The 15503-nt window shown below is 36.7% G+C and overlaps 1 protein-coding gene across 1 annotated transcript; it reads right to left on the bottom strand.

Annotated features, from left to right (window-relative positions):
- Nucleotides 1–8588: 8588 nt before the first annotated feature.
- Nucleotides 8589–12121, bottom strand: pax1a (paired box 1a). Its single transcript, XM_079262693.1, has 5 exons — nucleotides 11987–12121; nucleotides 10728–11357; nucleotides 9738–9871; nucleotides 9056–9269; nucleotides 8589–8725 (listed from the first exon to the last, which is right to left on the bottom strand). Exons 1-5 carry the CDS (start codon nucleotides 11988–11990, stop codon nucleotides 8628–8630), a joined length of 1080 nt encoding a protein of 359 aa, XP_079118819.1. The 5' UTR covers nucleotides 11991–12121; the 3' UTR covers nucleotides 8589–8627.
- Nucleotides 12122–15503: the final 3382 nt, after the last annotated feature.

Here is a 15503-nt window from a genome sequence, read left to right as displayed (position 1 = left end):
CCATACAGTGTCCTGTTTTTAATGGACAAAGACTCAGAATTCTTTGGCACACATCTGCACCTTAGTAATACCTTCACAAACTTCTGTGTTTATTTACTTTTTCTTTCCTTCAAAGTGACAGACAGAAAGCCTTGGATTTCACTTATGGAGTTGCTGAGGCCTTGTTAACTCAGTAATAGATAGCCCTAATGTGCATGGAGACATCCTCTTCATACTTGTACCACTGAGAGCAGGAAGAGAAGACGAGCACTTCCTCCATCACTCTGACACTCCGCCTTTGTCTGTCTCAGCTAGCATTGCAGAGAGAGCGACTTTGTATGTGGCCGAGGTGTTTTGAAGCTTTTCTTTGCCATTTTCCCATGAAGCAATGCATTCAAAAGATATATGCCACCTCCACATTACTGGGGACAAATTGGCACAGAATTAAAGATGTGTATGTATGTGTGTATATATATGTATGTGTATATGTATATATCTATATACATATATGTATATATCTATATATGTATGTATTTATGTGTATATGTATGTATTTATGTGTATATGTATGTATTTATGTGTATATGTATGTATTTATGTGTATATGTATGTATTTATGTGTATATGTATGTATTTATGTGTATATGTATGTATTTATGTGTATATGTATGTATTTATGTGTATATGTATGTGTATGTATATATATATATATATATATATATATGTATGTATATGTATGTATATGTGTATGTATACGTATATGTATGTGTATGTATACGTATATGTATGTGTATGTATACGTATATGTATGTATATGTATACGTATATGTATACGTATATGTATACGTATATGTATGTATATGTATACGTATATGTATGTATATGTATACGTATATGTATGTATATGTATACGTATATGTATGTATATGTATACGTATATGTATACGTATATATATGTATATGTATACGTATATATATGTATATGTATACGTATATATATGTATATGTATACGTATATATGTATATGTATATATATATATATATACTGAAGTAATGAACTCTGTTTTCAAATTTAACTTTTTGAAATATTATTATATGATATGAATATTTGATTTACATAGTAGGGATTTAAAAGTGTTGACTTACATATTGAAAGTAGCTAATCTATCAGTACCATTTGAAGAATAAGAATGGAAGGCTGATATGTAGCAAGTTTGAGCAAAAACATAGCTACTTTTCCATGTCTAGCCTGAACAATCGCATGCAACTGTAGTTGTAGTCTTTATATCTTTCAAAAATCCCCATATGCTCATCACCTTCGTGTTCAGATGAGACAACAGGAAGCAAAGAGAAACTGTTCTGTGGGTATAGGTCTGATACATGCAGAACCTGTTGCTTTGTTTGGGCCTAATACTTGATGTGTACTGGGGACCAGGAACAAACACCGTCCTGTGCAGTGAGTCTAAGAGATAATGCAACAAAAGGTGAAACATAAACAAAATGACAGTCATTAATCAACCTTTTGACCTTGCACTACTGCCACTCCCTAAACGTTTGCAACAACCGTGTCAGTCGGAGCTGCCAACCCGTGTTACTTGTTAGATTTGCTGATCGCACACTCATGTCCACATCAACCCAAATTTACTCTGAACTATTAACTTATGTAACACCCAGGATTAAATAAAACATACACATAGCCGTCTGACCTTTCCCTTATTGACAGTATCATCAGGTTTAAACAGCCAACAGCTCTATTTGGTGAATTTGTGAACATAAAGGACCAGGAAGCCTGCTGTTCTGTGCAGGTAACTGCAGTTCAATGGGGAAAAAAGGTCCTTGAAGAAAGTGAAGCGCAACCAGTTGTGGAGAACCATACATGTTGCTGTTATTGATGCTAATCATACACGCCTCTCCCGTCTCAGCAATCGCATGCAGCATTGACCCAAAGGGTCGCTGTTAATTTGGCATGGTGTGAACGTGGGTTTAACACTGAGTGAAAAGTCTCATACAGCCACTCTACTGCGAGGAGAGTGCAACCACACGACCCAGAGCAAATGGCATCACACTAATATGACAATAACATAAGAGGAAGAGGAAATTACAAAAATGTACCTATATGTGATGCTTGGGAAAATGTAAAAACTGCAGGACAAATGTGGAGGGGGATGCTATTTAAAGTGAGGTTGTATTTCCTTTAGACAGATTAGTTGCTGTTTGACTATGCTAATTAATAATTTTATTTTTTAATGATGTTCCTAAATCTCAAAAATAATTTTACAACAAAATATTCCAGTTTTTTCTTTTACCGATTATGACAAAATAGTTTTTCACAAATGAAATGTTGCATATATATCGTACATAAATAATCAGAGATTAGTAAATTTAAGAATTATTTTTTATAAAGTAAACAAGAAAATAAATACATGAATACATCATAAAAGATTTAAATCTGAGACTAAAAGGACAAAACAATGTCTGCTCTCCACTCTACTTTGCAGACTGAGTCATACTTCTAAGCCTATATATGAAACTTTTATATGTATTCTTAAACTGCATCCAGTGAAATTATCTGACTGTCATTTATGATACTCCCAGTGTTATAGTTTAAACAATAATGAAAGCAATTTTTCTTAGTTTCTCCCATTGGCGAAAAAAATAGGTTTAGTCAATATGTGTAGGACTTGTCTTTAGCAAAGCAATTTCCCATGTCAGAACTATTTTATAAGTGTTATTTTTATTGAACATATATTCATCTGACCCTGCTCCTCTCCTAAACGCTGTTGGAATAGAGTCTTCCCACCTCACAACCCTGCACTGTAAGCATGAATGGAAAATGCATATCTTTTATACTAGACCAAAAATGTTTGATTGATCCTACATAGGATTTTATAAACTAAATTTTATGATTGGTAAAAAACAAATAAGAGCAGCACTGTTCAGACTGGAATGACCCCTTTTGTACCATGAATGTGTAAATTAAAATTGAATTTAAATCCATTTGTATCATGATGCTTCCATTATTAGTCTTTTAGGATAAAATTTGAACTCACAAACAGAAATAGTCCCCAGCATATTGTTCATTTTAGTGATATATACTTTAAATTACAGTGCACATAAAGGTGTACTTTTGGAAACTTTATTATACATTACCTTATTTGAAAAAACAAAAACCGTAAAAAAGCTTTTGGTTTTAAGACTAAAAAAAATTCAAGGTTGAAAGTTAAAAACAAAGTAAGAAAATCAGATTGTGCATGAGATGGATTCTTTTAGTAATTTTAACACAAAATTATTTCAAGGCCAAAGTTTTTTCTTTTGTGTCTTATATCACAGTTACGTTGACAATGTGGTCAGAGATCCAGCTGCTTTTTTTTTTCTCCCACAAACCAATAGACAGTAGGTTTGATTTACCACTTACATATTTTAGTGACAAAATCACCTAATAATGGATTGCACCAAATATAAGCTAGCTTACTTGCTGGCATTTGGTGAATGTGTGGCAACACTTTGCACAGTATATGTTTCAGCATACTGAAAATAAGTCACATGTGTGCAGTTTGGTGGGACATTAATTCTATAGTCTCCACAAATTAAAGGATTCTCCTTCACCGATCTCTCTCTCTCTCTCTCTCTCTCTCTCTCTCTCTCTCTCTCTCTCTCTCTTTTTCTCTCTGACCAGATTTTCACTAAAATAGAACTGCTGACAATTTTCTTTAATGAAAGTCTGTATCTAGTGAATATCTGCTACTTAGATGTGGATATTTAAATAGTAATTACTTACAACTACAAAGATTCTTCAAGTTTTACAAAAAAAAACAAACCTTTTTTTGGTTTGCAAACAATTTCATGCTATTTTAATCATCTGTAAGTAATAATCAAAAGGCTCTGCAATTTGAAGTGATCCCCTGATTATTCTCTTCGTTGCTTTGTTGCTTTGTCTTCAGAGGACCAAGAGCAGCAGCAGCAGGATCTCCTGAGAGCAAATGTTAAATGATACGTTTTCATTTAGAAAGCCAAATGTCATCATCGTGTCTATGTCCCTTTTGCTTTTAGAGCATGGTTGATGTGGTGAGCTGGCAGAGCAAGTAAGAACATGGGAGGGAGACATTTATCATCTTCCAGACTTCAGAGTTGTAACTCTGCCTGCTTGGAAATCCTATGGACAGTCAGTCGGGGGGGGGGCAGTGGTGATTGAATTACAAGAGTGACACTGTTACAGACCCGCTGCTTTGGTCTTGCAGTTTTGGGTGGCAAAAAACATAAATGCATCATTTATAAACTAATCCAATAATAACATGCATGTTGTTATCTGGTAAATGCTTCTGTCATTTCTGCATTTCTTTGTCCCAGTGTAACTCTTCCTTGACTTGAAACTTCTGTTCTCTGGATACATTTAATTTTGTCAAAAAATGTTAACATTAGACTGGCAGCTATTAACTTTTTTTTAATGTATGACTTTGCTTCTACACACGCTTGTCAAAAATCATCTCATGCATGTCAAAGACTGGGATATGCTCATGTTCCAGCATTGTACTTGTTTGCGTGTACTATGTTTCCATGGCAAGCCCATTTATTTGAAATTTCAGACATGAGAAGAAATGCTGACGCTGGCCATTTTCTCTACAATGGACTCTTTGCCAACTTGACATTCTCTCTTTTTTTTTTTTTTTTTTTTAAAAAAAAGGTATCTGGTGTATCTTTCTTAGCTGTTTCCCAGGGCTGTCTGGTTTGCCATGTCGCCTGTCCTGGGTTGCTCTCTTGTTGACTTTACACATGCAAAGGCAGAGTGGTGAGAGAATGAGCGACTACTAGCCAGACTGGCGTGGTTCCCCACCCCCTTTTTAACACAAGAAGAAGAGACACACAAAATGTCTTAAATCATACTGTACCCAACAAAGTGTCAAGAACATTAACTGAACTTGAGTCTCTAAAGAACACTCAATCCCTCATGTACACACAACAGACATTGATGAATCATCATAGATGAAGATCGGAGCGCCGGTTCATGCTTTTTCAGGAATCTGCCACCGTTTGGATTTTCCGTGGATTACTAATAACTCTTCATATCATATCCATTTAGATCTAGTAGGTCATCTGTCTTATCAGTCTTTCCAGTGTCTGTTTAAGCTTATAGTATGTTAGAATCCTTTAGAGCTGAAATTTCCAAGGTGACCTTGTTAGGAGAATAGTAATCAGGGGACTGTGGTATATAAATAGTTTGATTTAATATGCTTCAAATTATGGTGCAAACAGAAGAGCATTATTTGATAAACAAGGCTCAGCTTAAAAAAAGAGACTACATTTTGACGAAATATTTGCTAATTATCTACACATGACAACAACACTGACTGTCCATTATTTTTACAGAAAAGGCAGTAAAGAGGGATCTTATCTTTCATCTATAAAATTTCCAAAGCAGAAGCCTTGCTTAAACATAATGTGTTCTATGTCCATTCAAAACAACATGTGAATCTAGCCCACCTGCTGCCCTTTCACCATAGAAAGTCTGCTGAAGACGCAGTGGGGGGTATCACTTGCTGTCCTGATTGATGACCATAGGTCCCGCAGGAAGTAACCCCACCACCATGAAGGAGTGTTTTCCGAACCCCAAGTGGTATCCGGGAAAATATGAGCGACTCCAGTCAGGGAGCGTGTGTACTCAAAGGCCATCTTAATGTTTGAATATGTTCTGCCGCTTGGGAATTTGCTGCAAAAGGGGAAAAGAATTGTCTTCTGCAAATTAGAACATATTCCTGTAGCTTTTCTGAAGTCTGCCGTTAAAATGTATAAGTACTTCTGTGCCTTACATCCACTGTTGGTGAGATATTAATGTTTTGTCTTTCATATTAACCCCTCTTATGGAGGATTTTTAAAAAAAAAAAAAAAAAAAAGAAAACTTCCACAAATATGAAATATGTCTTGTTAGTTTTAAGGGGATATTCTACATAGAACATTCACTTCAGGGCAATCACTGCCAGCCTTATTGCATCAAATTGCTGGTGTACAAATCACTGAAACAGGAAATAAAATGATACTCATGGATAATATTTTGGTTTTGAAAATTGTTTAAAAATGGTTTCAAAACCCAACAGCACATTCAATAAATGACAACCAGTGTGTAACACAATTCAAAGGCACAGAAGTGTATTTTTGACCACACATCTCTTTTTCTTGCTAAATATTATATCCAAGTGTCAACATGGCCAGAATCAAGTGCAAAAATTTAATAAACTACCAAACAAAAAAAGTTTCTGCATGAAACATTAATTTGACCGTGGAATACGTCAAATCCTAGAAGAAAAAAAAAAAGCATAAAAGTTTTTTGGAAGTTATCTTTACGATGCACACCACCTGTTTCACCCAGAACTGATCCTCATCTTCAACCAAGGCTCATTTACAGCTGATCTGCTGATGCAGCTTTAGTTATTCTCGGAAACACCACAATGCTGACTGTTTTATTCAGTCTGCTGAAAGGGTTAAAACCCTTGTCGTTGATTTGACTGATCAGATTTATCTCTGTTTAGATTAAATAGATACGATCAATAACCTCACTAAATGACCCTCATTTTCACTTGATCTAAACAGTGTTTCTTTATCAGCCTGAAAGGTCAACAGGCTTATAGCACAGTGAAACATTAAAACAAGCTTTTTATCACTTTTGAAGGCTTTCTTGCACCAAAAACAGGGCTTATGGAGGAAAAGCATTAAACCTCTGTGCAGTAAATCATCAAGATCCTTATTAATATCCAAATCAACATGGGTGTAATATATCAAACATGATGTTCTGCCATTTAAAAACAAATTGTAACACAATGGGATAATTTCATTCCTGCATTCCCACTAAATGTTCGGTTTGAAACTACGCAAATGCTCTTCTAACTCAACCAAACAGGTTTGATGCTGGCACCAAACCAACACTTCTCTCTCTGGCTGTCATTACAGAAAAGATCCAGAACAAGGAAGCCAATTCAGACTTAGATTTAGTAAAATTATATGCATCCACAGTACTAATTCGAAGGAACAGAAATTATGTTTAAAAGGAATATTTAAATTTTTGACAAATGTGATGTTTTATTTGTTAGGTTGCTAAGAAGTTTGTAGTTGGTTTAATAACCAGATATTTGCAAGATTTTCTTTTTTTTTTTTTTTCCTGCACTATAAGCCTAATTATAAATTAAAAGATCATAAAATGCAAAACATAAATTTAATCTCATCTGGAGGGTTATCAATTCTATAAAACCATATCTGTCTTTGTAGAAAAGGTTCAGTTTTAAAAGTACTGTCGTACTGTGGTATTTAAAATGATCACAAATACAGGGCACTGCGCAGGAAAAACATGAGCAAACAGGAGGAAAATAAAACCATTATTCAGTGGCAAACAGTTCAAAGTATTAAGAAGAGCTGAGGAGTCTCCTCGGTGGAGCTGGCACTGCACAAACAGGGCACAGGAATAAACAGTTTACAGAGGAAAGGAGAGGGCAGAGCTTATAGGGCCTGTATAGGAAAATCCCCGTCATTTCTAAGCGGGATAACATATCCCTGAGGCTGCGTGTGGGTGGATAAAACAGTGAGCTGCCCTCCTGTATACGCAGTTAAAGGTGGACGACCGAGCCTCTGATTTCCGTCGTTGTTGGTGTCAATTACAACTCAGATAGCATCTGCAGAGGCGCCCGGTCTGTGGAGAGCTCCATGCCAGAGTAAACAAAATGACGTTTCCCTCAAATAGTTGCCTAATCATTACCGGCATTAAGGTTCAATTCCAAATAAGATATGCTCCTATTTGAGGCAGAGTTGATCTCCTTTCATTTAGGCAAATATTTCAATCTCACGAAAGCCAAACCACTTTTAAATCCTCCATTCAGAAAGAAAATGTGTGTGTGTTTTTTTTTCCTAACCTCCATTTTGGACATGCGGCGACAAATACCTTTTTAAGAAATGGTTATTCTAGACATGTCAAAATGGCAACAAAACAATTGTAAACACGAATAAATAAAGCCCTTTTCTTCAAATAATAGTTTTGTCTTTTAATATGGCATCGCCACCTTTTTAAGGTGATTCAGGTCGTGGCCAAAAAAACACGCTTGCGTTTTTTTCCACGAGTTATAATGCCGAAATAAGATAAGCTAGAACAACACATGGCATTGAAAATGTGCCTTTATTTTTTGGATTATTTACAATGGAATTATAAAAATATATAATTAAAGCTTTGGCATATATTTTACATTTAGACTATTTATATAATTTGTTCACATCGTCAAGTTGCTGCAGATTCACGATCGTGGCCACAAATTTGGGGAATATAATATGTACGTCGAATTCCAGGGTAGACCCCTGTTTTGTAATAAAACATTAACTGTAGAGTGGATTTTACAAAATCGTATCCTGCATTAGATACAGTCTAGCAACATGAAGTATTTGAACTGAGGGGGAAAAAAAATAAAAAAGAAAATCAGCTAGTGATGGGAAACACCGATACATCCATGCGAGCTTACATTCAGATGGTCACAAAGACCTAGAAAGCTACTGGTAAGTCATGTGAATAGGCCTGTGTTTGCCAGTCAGACACTAACAAGCTGGTAGTGATCACTTACTGTTGCAGCTGTTGAAATTAATTTAAATGTGTCTGGTATTTAAGGTGTTATAAGTCCCAGTTATGATGACGAGGTAGGGAGACTGAGTCCGTGCACATTATTCAAGTCTTCATGTTGCTGCTGCTGTTTGCTCAGGGGACTGGGAGGTTTTCTGTCTCCTGCAAAACACAAAGTAGAAATACACACAGGTCAGATGAACGCAACAAACGTCAAGCAAGAAAATAAATAAGTTAAATAACAAAAAAGTGCACCATTTTATGTAAATTGGATTTTAATAATTTGTCACCGTTAATGTTTGGTTAAATGTAAATTAAATGCACATTATTGGTTGTTTTTTTTAATATGCTAAACGTTCACATTTGTTCTGGTCAAAGTGTGAGTGCTTGAAAATAATAATAATAATAATAATAATAATAATAATAATAATAATAATAATAATAATAATAATAATAATAATAATAGTTGTTGTTTAGCTCCCCTCCTTCTACCTTCTCGGACTTGGTGTTTGAATGCCATGGACGAGTGGATCTCCCCTGCATGCATGCTCATCCCGCTCCCTGGGTGGGACAGTGCCGGGCTTTGTGCCTGCCAGTGGTGGTGACCCGGGGCCACGTAGCCGCCTGTTGGCCCACTGTACACCCCGTACTGGTTGGTTGGAGAGTAGGCACACGCCGAGACATAACTGGACAGCGTGGAGGAAGGCTGCAGGCAACCAGATAAGATGTTGGTGGGGGGTGAAGGGGGGTGGATTAGCTATAATTGAATGCGACAGTAGGATTTGGCTTCTATGACGGCGTTGATGTTTGGATGATTTTAGAGGCAGAAAATTAAGAGTTTCACTATAATTTCAATAATCCTAAATAAGAATAATTAAAACATAGACCAGGCTTTTTACATTCTTAAATACTTGTCCTAAAAAAAAAACAACACACACACACACACACACACACACACACACACACACACACACACACACACACACACACACACACACACACACAAGGCTCATTTAATGAATAAACTCCTGCTGGGATGGGAAAGTATCAAGATGCAGGAATCAAACTTGACTTTTTAATGGTCTCCTGTCGCAACTTTGACACGGTTTTGTTGTAAGAACAATTTACTCAGGAAATTTGGCCCTGTTTTTTTTTTTTTTTTTTTTTTTTTTACCTGAGCATATTTTATGTCGGCCTCAATGGCTGACTTGTCAATTCCGCCGACCGTGTGAGGTGCTGGGAAAGCTGCTCTGTTGACTCCACTCCACTCCTCCATTTTTGGTGGATATCCATCCGTTCCGGCAATTGCTAAATCGGAAGCATTAATTTCAAGTCAAAGATGTGCAAAACGTTAAGTAAATAAATAAAACAAGAGTAAGTCCCACCTCACTTGTAATTGCCAATGAAAATAAAAGCAATACGTTTTAAATGAACATTGACTGTCATTAAAAAAAAAAAACGTAATATCTTTCATTTGTATTAATTAAATAATATCAAAGCTTTTGCATTTTTATATAACCATGTCAAAGTATTAGAGAGTATATTTCTGAGTCTATCGTAAAACACGAGCAAGAACAAACATGTTTTTCAGGAAACAGAGGGAACCTAACAACAATATTTGTCTAATTAGGGGGAAAAAATGATAATCCACCCATCTGTTATCTCAAATGTTCCTACAATAATGTATTTCAACACGAAGCTCCTTCAGTATATAAGAGTTTTAAAACTATGCAAATATTTAGAAGTGTACACATAAACTATAAGGGATCATATGACAGAAAAATACATGTTAGAGTGAATAAAAACACCCCAACTGAAAGAGGAGAAAAGCAAGAAAACATGTTTGTAAAGACTAACGGGGGGGAATCAGGAATCAGGTTGGATATAGCAGGTGAGCAAGGTGTTTGCAAACGCATCATCCCATGAAAAGGCCTATTGAGAGTGGCCTTACTGCGTTCTGGCTGAATGGTAAAATGGAGGCCTGTATAACTTTTTAAAGGCCATATTGTCCTGCCTGTTGCCAAAACAGGTTGTACAGAGGATGTGGAAATGAATCATGCAGAATAACGCAGCAAAAAGCAACTGTTCGGCTTTATTAAACTCACAGTTGACAACACTGAGATGTAGACTCTTCTGGGACCAATAGGCCCCATGTTTTCCTCACCTGAGGGATCCATGAAGGTTCGTATCCCGAGGATGTTGGTGACTGTGTGAGGAGAAGGCCAAGCCCTGGGTAAGCTTACATGTCCAGCCGTCACTGGTACTCCCGGAGGGCTTCCCATTTTAGTGCTGGTAGGTGACATGGTGCTGGGATACGAGTAAGGGTATATGGGGTTATAAGAGAGTCCGGCCTGTGCGGAAGCTTGCTTACTGCTTTCATACTGGTTAGGCTGGGAGAGATTTCCAATCTTGTTGCGTAAAATCCTGCTGATTGAACTAACAGACGGAACATTGTATTTGTCACAAACACCATCAGCCAAAAGCCTGTCCCGGATCTCCCAGGCAAAGATCCCAGGGTCGTTTTGTTTGTATTCCCTGATATTTTTCACCACGTTAGGTGTTGTAACCCGCGGCTTGCTTCCACCAATGGCACCAGGCAAGATGGAGCCCGTCTCGTTGTACCTCGCTAATATCTTGCTCACGCAGCCGTGGGAGACTCGAAGTTGCCGACTTATATCACACGGTCTGATCCCGAGTTGTGCCAGCTCTACTATTCTCAGCCGGATGGCGTTGGGCAGGGGTCGTCCATTGACGAACACGCCGCCTAGTTGGTTCACCTCTCCATAGGTTTGCTCTGTCGGAGAAATAATACACAGGAATTACACATTTTACCTCCTGAGCACGTCCAACTCAAGATCAAGATCCATTTTATTTCTGTAAAATAAATAAGAAGTATTGTCTAACTTTGGAAATACTCAGCTTGCATTTATGTAACAGAAATTCCCATCACAAGCTGAGGTTAGAAAGTTGCTGATGATTGTAACCTCTGTTAGGTATCCGCTATTTTGCAACTGAGCAAAATTGTGCAAATTGTTTGGCTGGTTTTACCCACCAACACTTTTGCACACACACACACACACTCACAAATAAGACATTAAATATGGCGAGTTAAAAGAACAAGAGAATCCTTCAAAAGAAAACTACTCATAAATGGAGATGTTTTTCCAGTTTAGCAATTTAAAACTCTGAAAATGCATTTCTGCTTCGTAGCACTGGAAGTAAAAAATAAAAAAAATGAAAAAAATAAAGCCTTTGAATTAAAGCGGACAATAAGTTGCCAATAACTTGATCCATCTGCACATATTCTTAACTTGGAGAGAGAAAGCATTTGCGCATTTTCTGTCTTTACGCAGGCGTGGTGAGTCTGGTTACGCTTCCATAAGCACCCAGCCACTGAAGCATGCACACGGTCAAGGGGCTTACCCATTTGCCTGTGTGCTTCGAGGTGCTGGGAAATATAGGTGTCCCTTCAAATGGCTGAATGCGTCCGAGACAAGTCAAAGAAGGAAGGGAAGCGAGAGGAATGAGCCCCAGAAGAGGAAGCAGTCGACCTCTTACAGTCTTCCCCGCCGCAACGTGTTCCTCTTCTTTCTTTCTTTTTTTTTTTTTTTTTTTAAGTAACTGCAGCGTACAACGGCACCAAAGGGATCTTCATCCGATAAATGCAAATTGGAGTTATCCCGGGGAGTCAGGAGTCTGCTGGAATTAATTTGACGCGTCCTCTACGTCAATCTCCGCTGTTATACGCCGAATCTTTGCTTTGGTTTCATTGGTCGTCCTACTCTGGAAACGCTGTCAGCCAATACAAACCCCATCCGGTTGGAGCCGGGCAGCCTCCTTGAATATTTTGCATGGGGGAAGTGGCAGAGAGGGAAACGTTTCATCCAACATGCACCCCTCTGGTAAGGACTTACATACATCATGCAAGATAGATTTAGGATGAGTGTGGACGTGTAAACTTTTGCATTTTATGGTTTTGTTCATCAAATATAATTGGATTCGCATAAAATACTCACTTTGGGATTTGTGTACCTGCCTAAGGAGATGTATACTTTAACGTCATGCTTGACTGAATAATACATGTTTTTGTTTTTTCTTAAACAAGCTGATAAGATGGTTAATTTTCATAAAGAAATCAGCATCCCCCTCCCTTACTCCACTGAAAACGCAACTATCATGTTATACTAGTCTATAACATAATATCTCTATATTTTCTATTTGAAAATAAATAAAATAAAATTAGTTTTGTTAAATATCAAGCTGATTTTTTTTCTGCATTAATTAGATCCTGTAAATGAACAGCGTCTTCCAAAAAACGTGATATCCTTTTGGGAACAGAGTCGCTGGAGCATCATCACAGAGGAAAACTTGCACACTTAGTGTGAGCTTTTCTTTTTATAAGCCAGTGTTTGGGCATCAAAGATGGTATAGCGCTCATGTAATCGATACTGCTGTACATTGCAAAGCTCCCAGACTATGGGATATCAACTGGATTCCAGAGACGTACATTATCACAGCATGTTTTCGGAGTTTCCTGTGCAAGTTTAGAAGGTATCGTTTATAAGCTCACAAAACGTTACTTGTAAAACTTAACAGTCGACCCAATGGTAACAAGGTGCAGTGTCCCTATAGCCCTTGTACACGCTCCCCCCCACCCCACCCCAGCTCTCTCTTCACTGTCTGCTGTATTCCATGGCCTAAATCTTCAAGCACGGCAGATGGAAAGAATCAATTTGGCTCAGAAGACTATAGGTGCTGGGTTTTATTCATTTGAATATTATCATTTACATGAATTCAAAATTCACAAGGTGAGCTATATATTTATATAGAGGCTGCATGGTGGCGTAGCAGTTAAATATATATAATATTAGACATTCATTTTGTTTGAGAAATATATTGATCAAGAAAAGTAATTATTCATGAGCATCTGGGGAAATGGGGTCATAATAGAGCACACACTGGAAGAAATATTAACTGATTAAGTTTTATTAGTTTATTTATTTAATGCTGATTACAGACGCAAACTGCGTTTTTATCATAATTATTTTAGTCTCCTTTTGTCATCATGTATGAGTTTTATCTGTTCCAGTCCAAATATCTGTTCCGGTCTTTTCTTCACTGCTTGGCTATCAGTACACCCCCTCATCTGGACAACTTTGGAATTGCATGATTTTATCAGCACACATGAGATTTTGGGCATGTGCGTCTCAAATTGAGATACGTTCATGAATACCACACACGTGTTACGCATTCACACACACACACACACACACACACACACACACACACACACACACACACACACACACACATATACATATATATATATATATATATATATATATATATATATATATATATATATATATATATATATATATATATATATATATATATATATATATAAATAAAATATAGTTTTTTAAGAAGTATTTTTCATTGCCTCCCTTGTTATTAATTCATATATATTAACCATATTTATTATCCCTTTAGGAGCTTTCAATGGAAACGTTTCTTTAACGATGATATTTTAGCCAAATGCAAGAATTGATTGTGACTCATCGATAGACATGTCTGACTTTTGACCTGGGATGGCATGAAGTATAATGAAGATAAATTACCTGAAAGAGTGCGCGCACCTTATGCCTAGCTATATAAACCTATATAAACCTATAATCTACCTAAAGTAGGCTTAAATGCAAGGTAGTTTTTATGTTTTCTCAAAGGTTTCTTTTGTTCTTGTGTGTATAATTTTGTCTTTGTCTTGTTCCCCCTAGAATAATGTACTTCTAAAAGCATTATTACACCTTATATCATTATTACAACATTTTAAGCTGTTGGCTTGTAACTGTGAAATATGAAATAATTGGATTGAATGATACTGAGGGTAAAACTGAGCGCAGGAGCAAACCTTCATGAATTTTTTCTTCCTTTTTTATCTGTCAGTCCAGCCTTTGATCTGTCATACTTCTGCTGGCACTTTATGGCATCTTTCAAAGCAATTTCCTCACAAAAGCTGAACCTTTTAAATATACCTGGACAAGTGTATAAGCATAAGAAAATCTAAATGACATGAATAAATAAGCAGTCTTAAAAAGCCGTTGGTTCCTTTCACACAGCCAGCGGGCCGCTTCGCGGTGCCTCCTGTTTTTTCTCATGTGTGACAAAACAAGCAACGTCGAACGGCTTCTTCTCATCTTTCCAGGATTTACTGTTCATACAACACATGAACACATCAACACGAAAGCATAAACAAAAACACCAAAGGTACTGTCTTCCAAATGGGATTTCAAATTTTTTTTTTTTTAAAGTGTCTTGTGCTATTTTCTAATTTCTTCTACTGTTTAAGTGCAAGATTATTTATTTATTTATTTATTTATTTATTTATTCAGCATATGACATTCTTGTTTTGTAAGCATTGTAAGACCAATTCGGCCGTGCAATTTGACTTTTATGCGTTTTAATTACATATTTTATTTATCGTAATATTAATAATGATGTGGACATAAAATATTCATAAATTATTTGTAATTCATTTCTATAATTAGCAATGATTATCTATTTTAGGAACAACAAGAAAATGCTAAAAATCTCCCTTCACGTTTTTTTTTCTTTTCACAAGGTCTGAATAATGAAGCCATGCTACATTTATTTCAGGCATGCGTTTTGTTGCCGTTGAGCAGATTTTTGGCCTTTCACCCATAATGTTGATAAAACAGAGCTACACACTTTTCCCTACGTTTATTTAAAATACTTTTATTTTATCACCCAATACTTTGCCACCCCGAAAAACCTAAAAGTCCTCAGACTGCGTCTCCTAAAATCTTCTTTTCAGACACAAGCCATCGTATCCAAATGACACCTGACACTCGCAAGGTGCAATGACCCCAGACGGTAAATATTGATATAGGTTTTAAGTGTCATCAAAGGATAAACTTCC

This window comes from Telmatherina bonti (genome assembly GCF_933228915.1).
Source record: "Telmatherina bonti genome assembly, chromosome: 22".
NCBI lineage: Eukaryota > Metazoa > Chordata > Actinopteri > Atheriniformes > Telmatherinidae > Telmatherina > Telmatherina bonti.
This window is presented reverse-complemented; position numbering and strand designations above follow the sequence as displayed.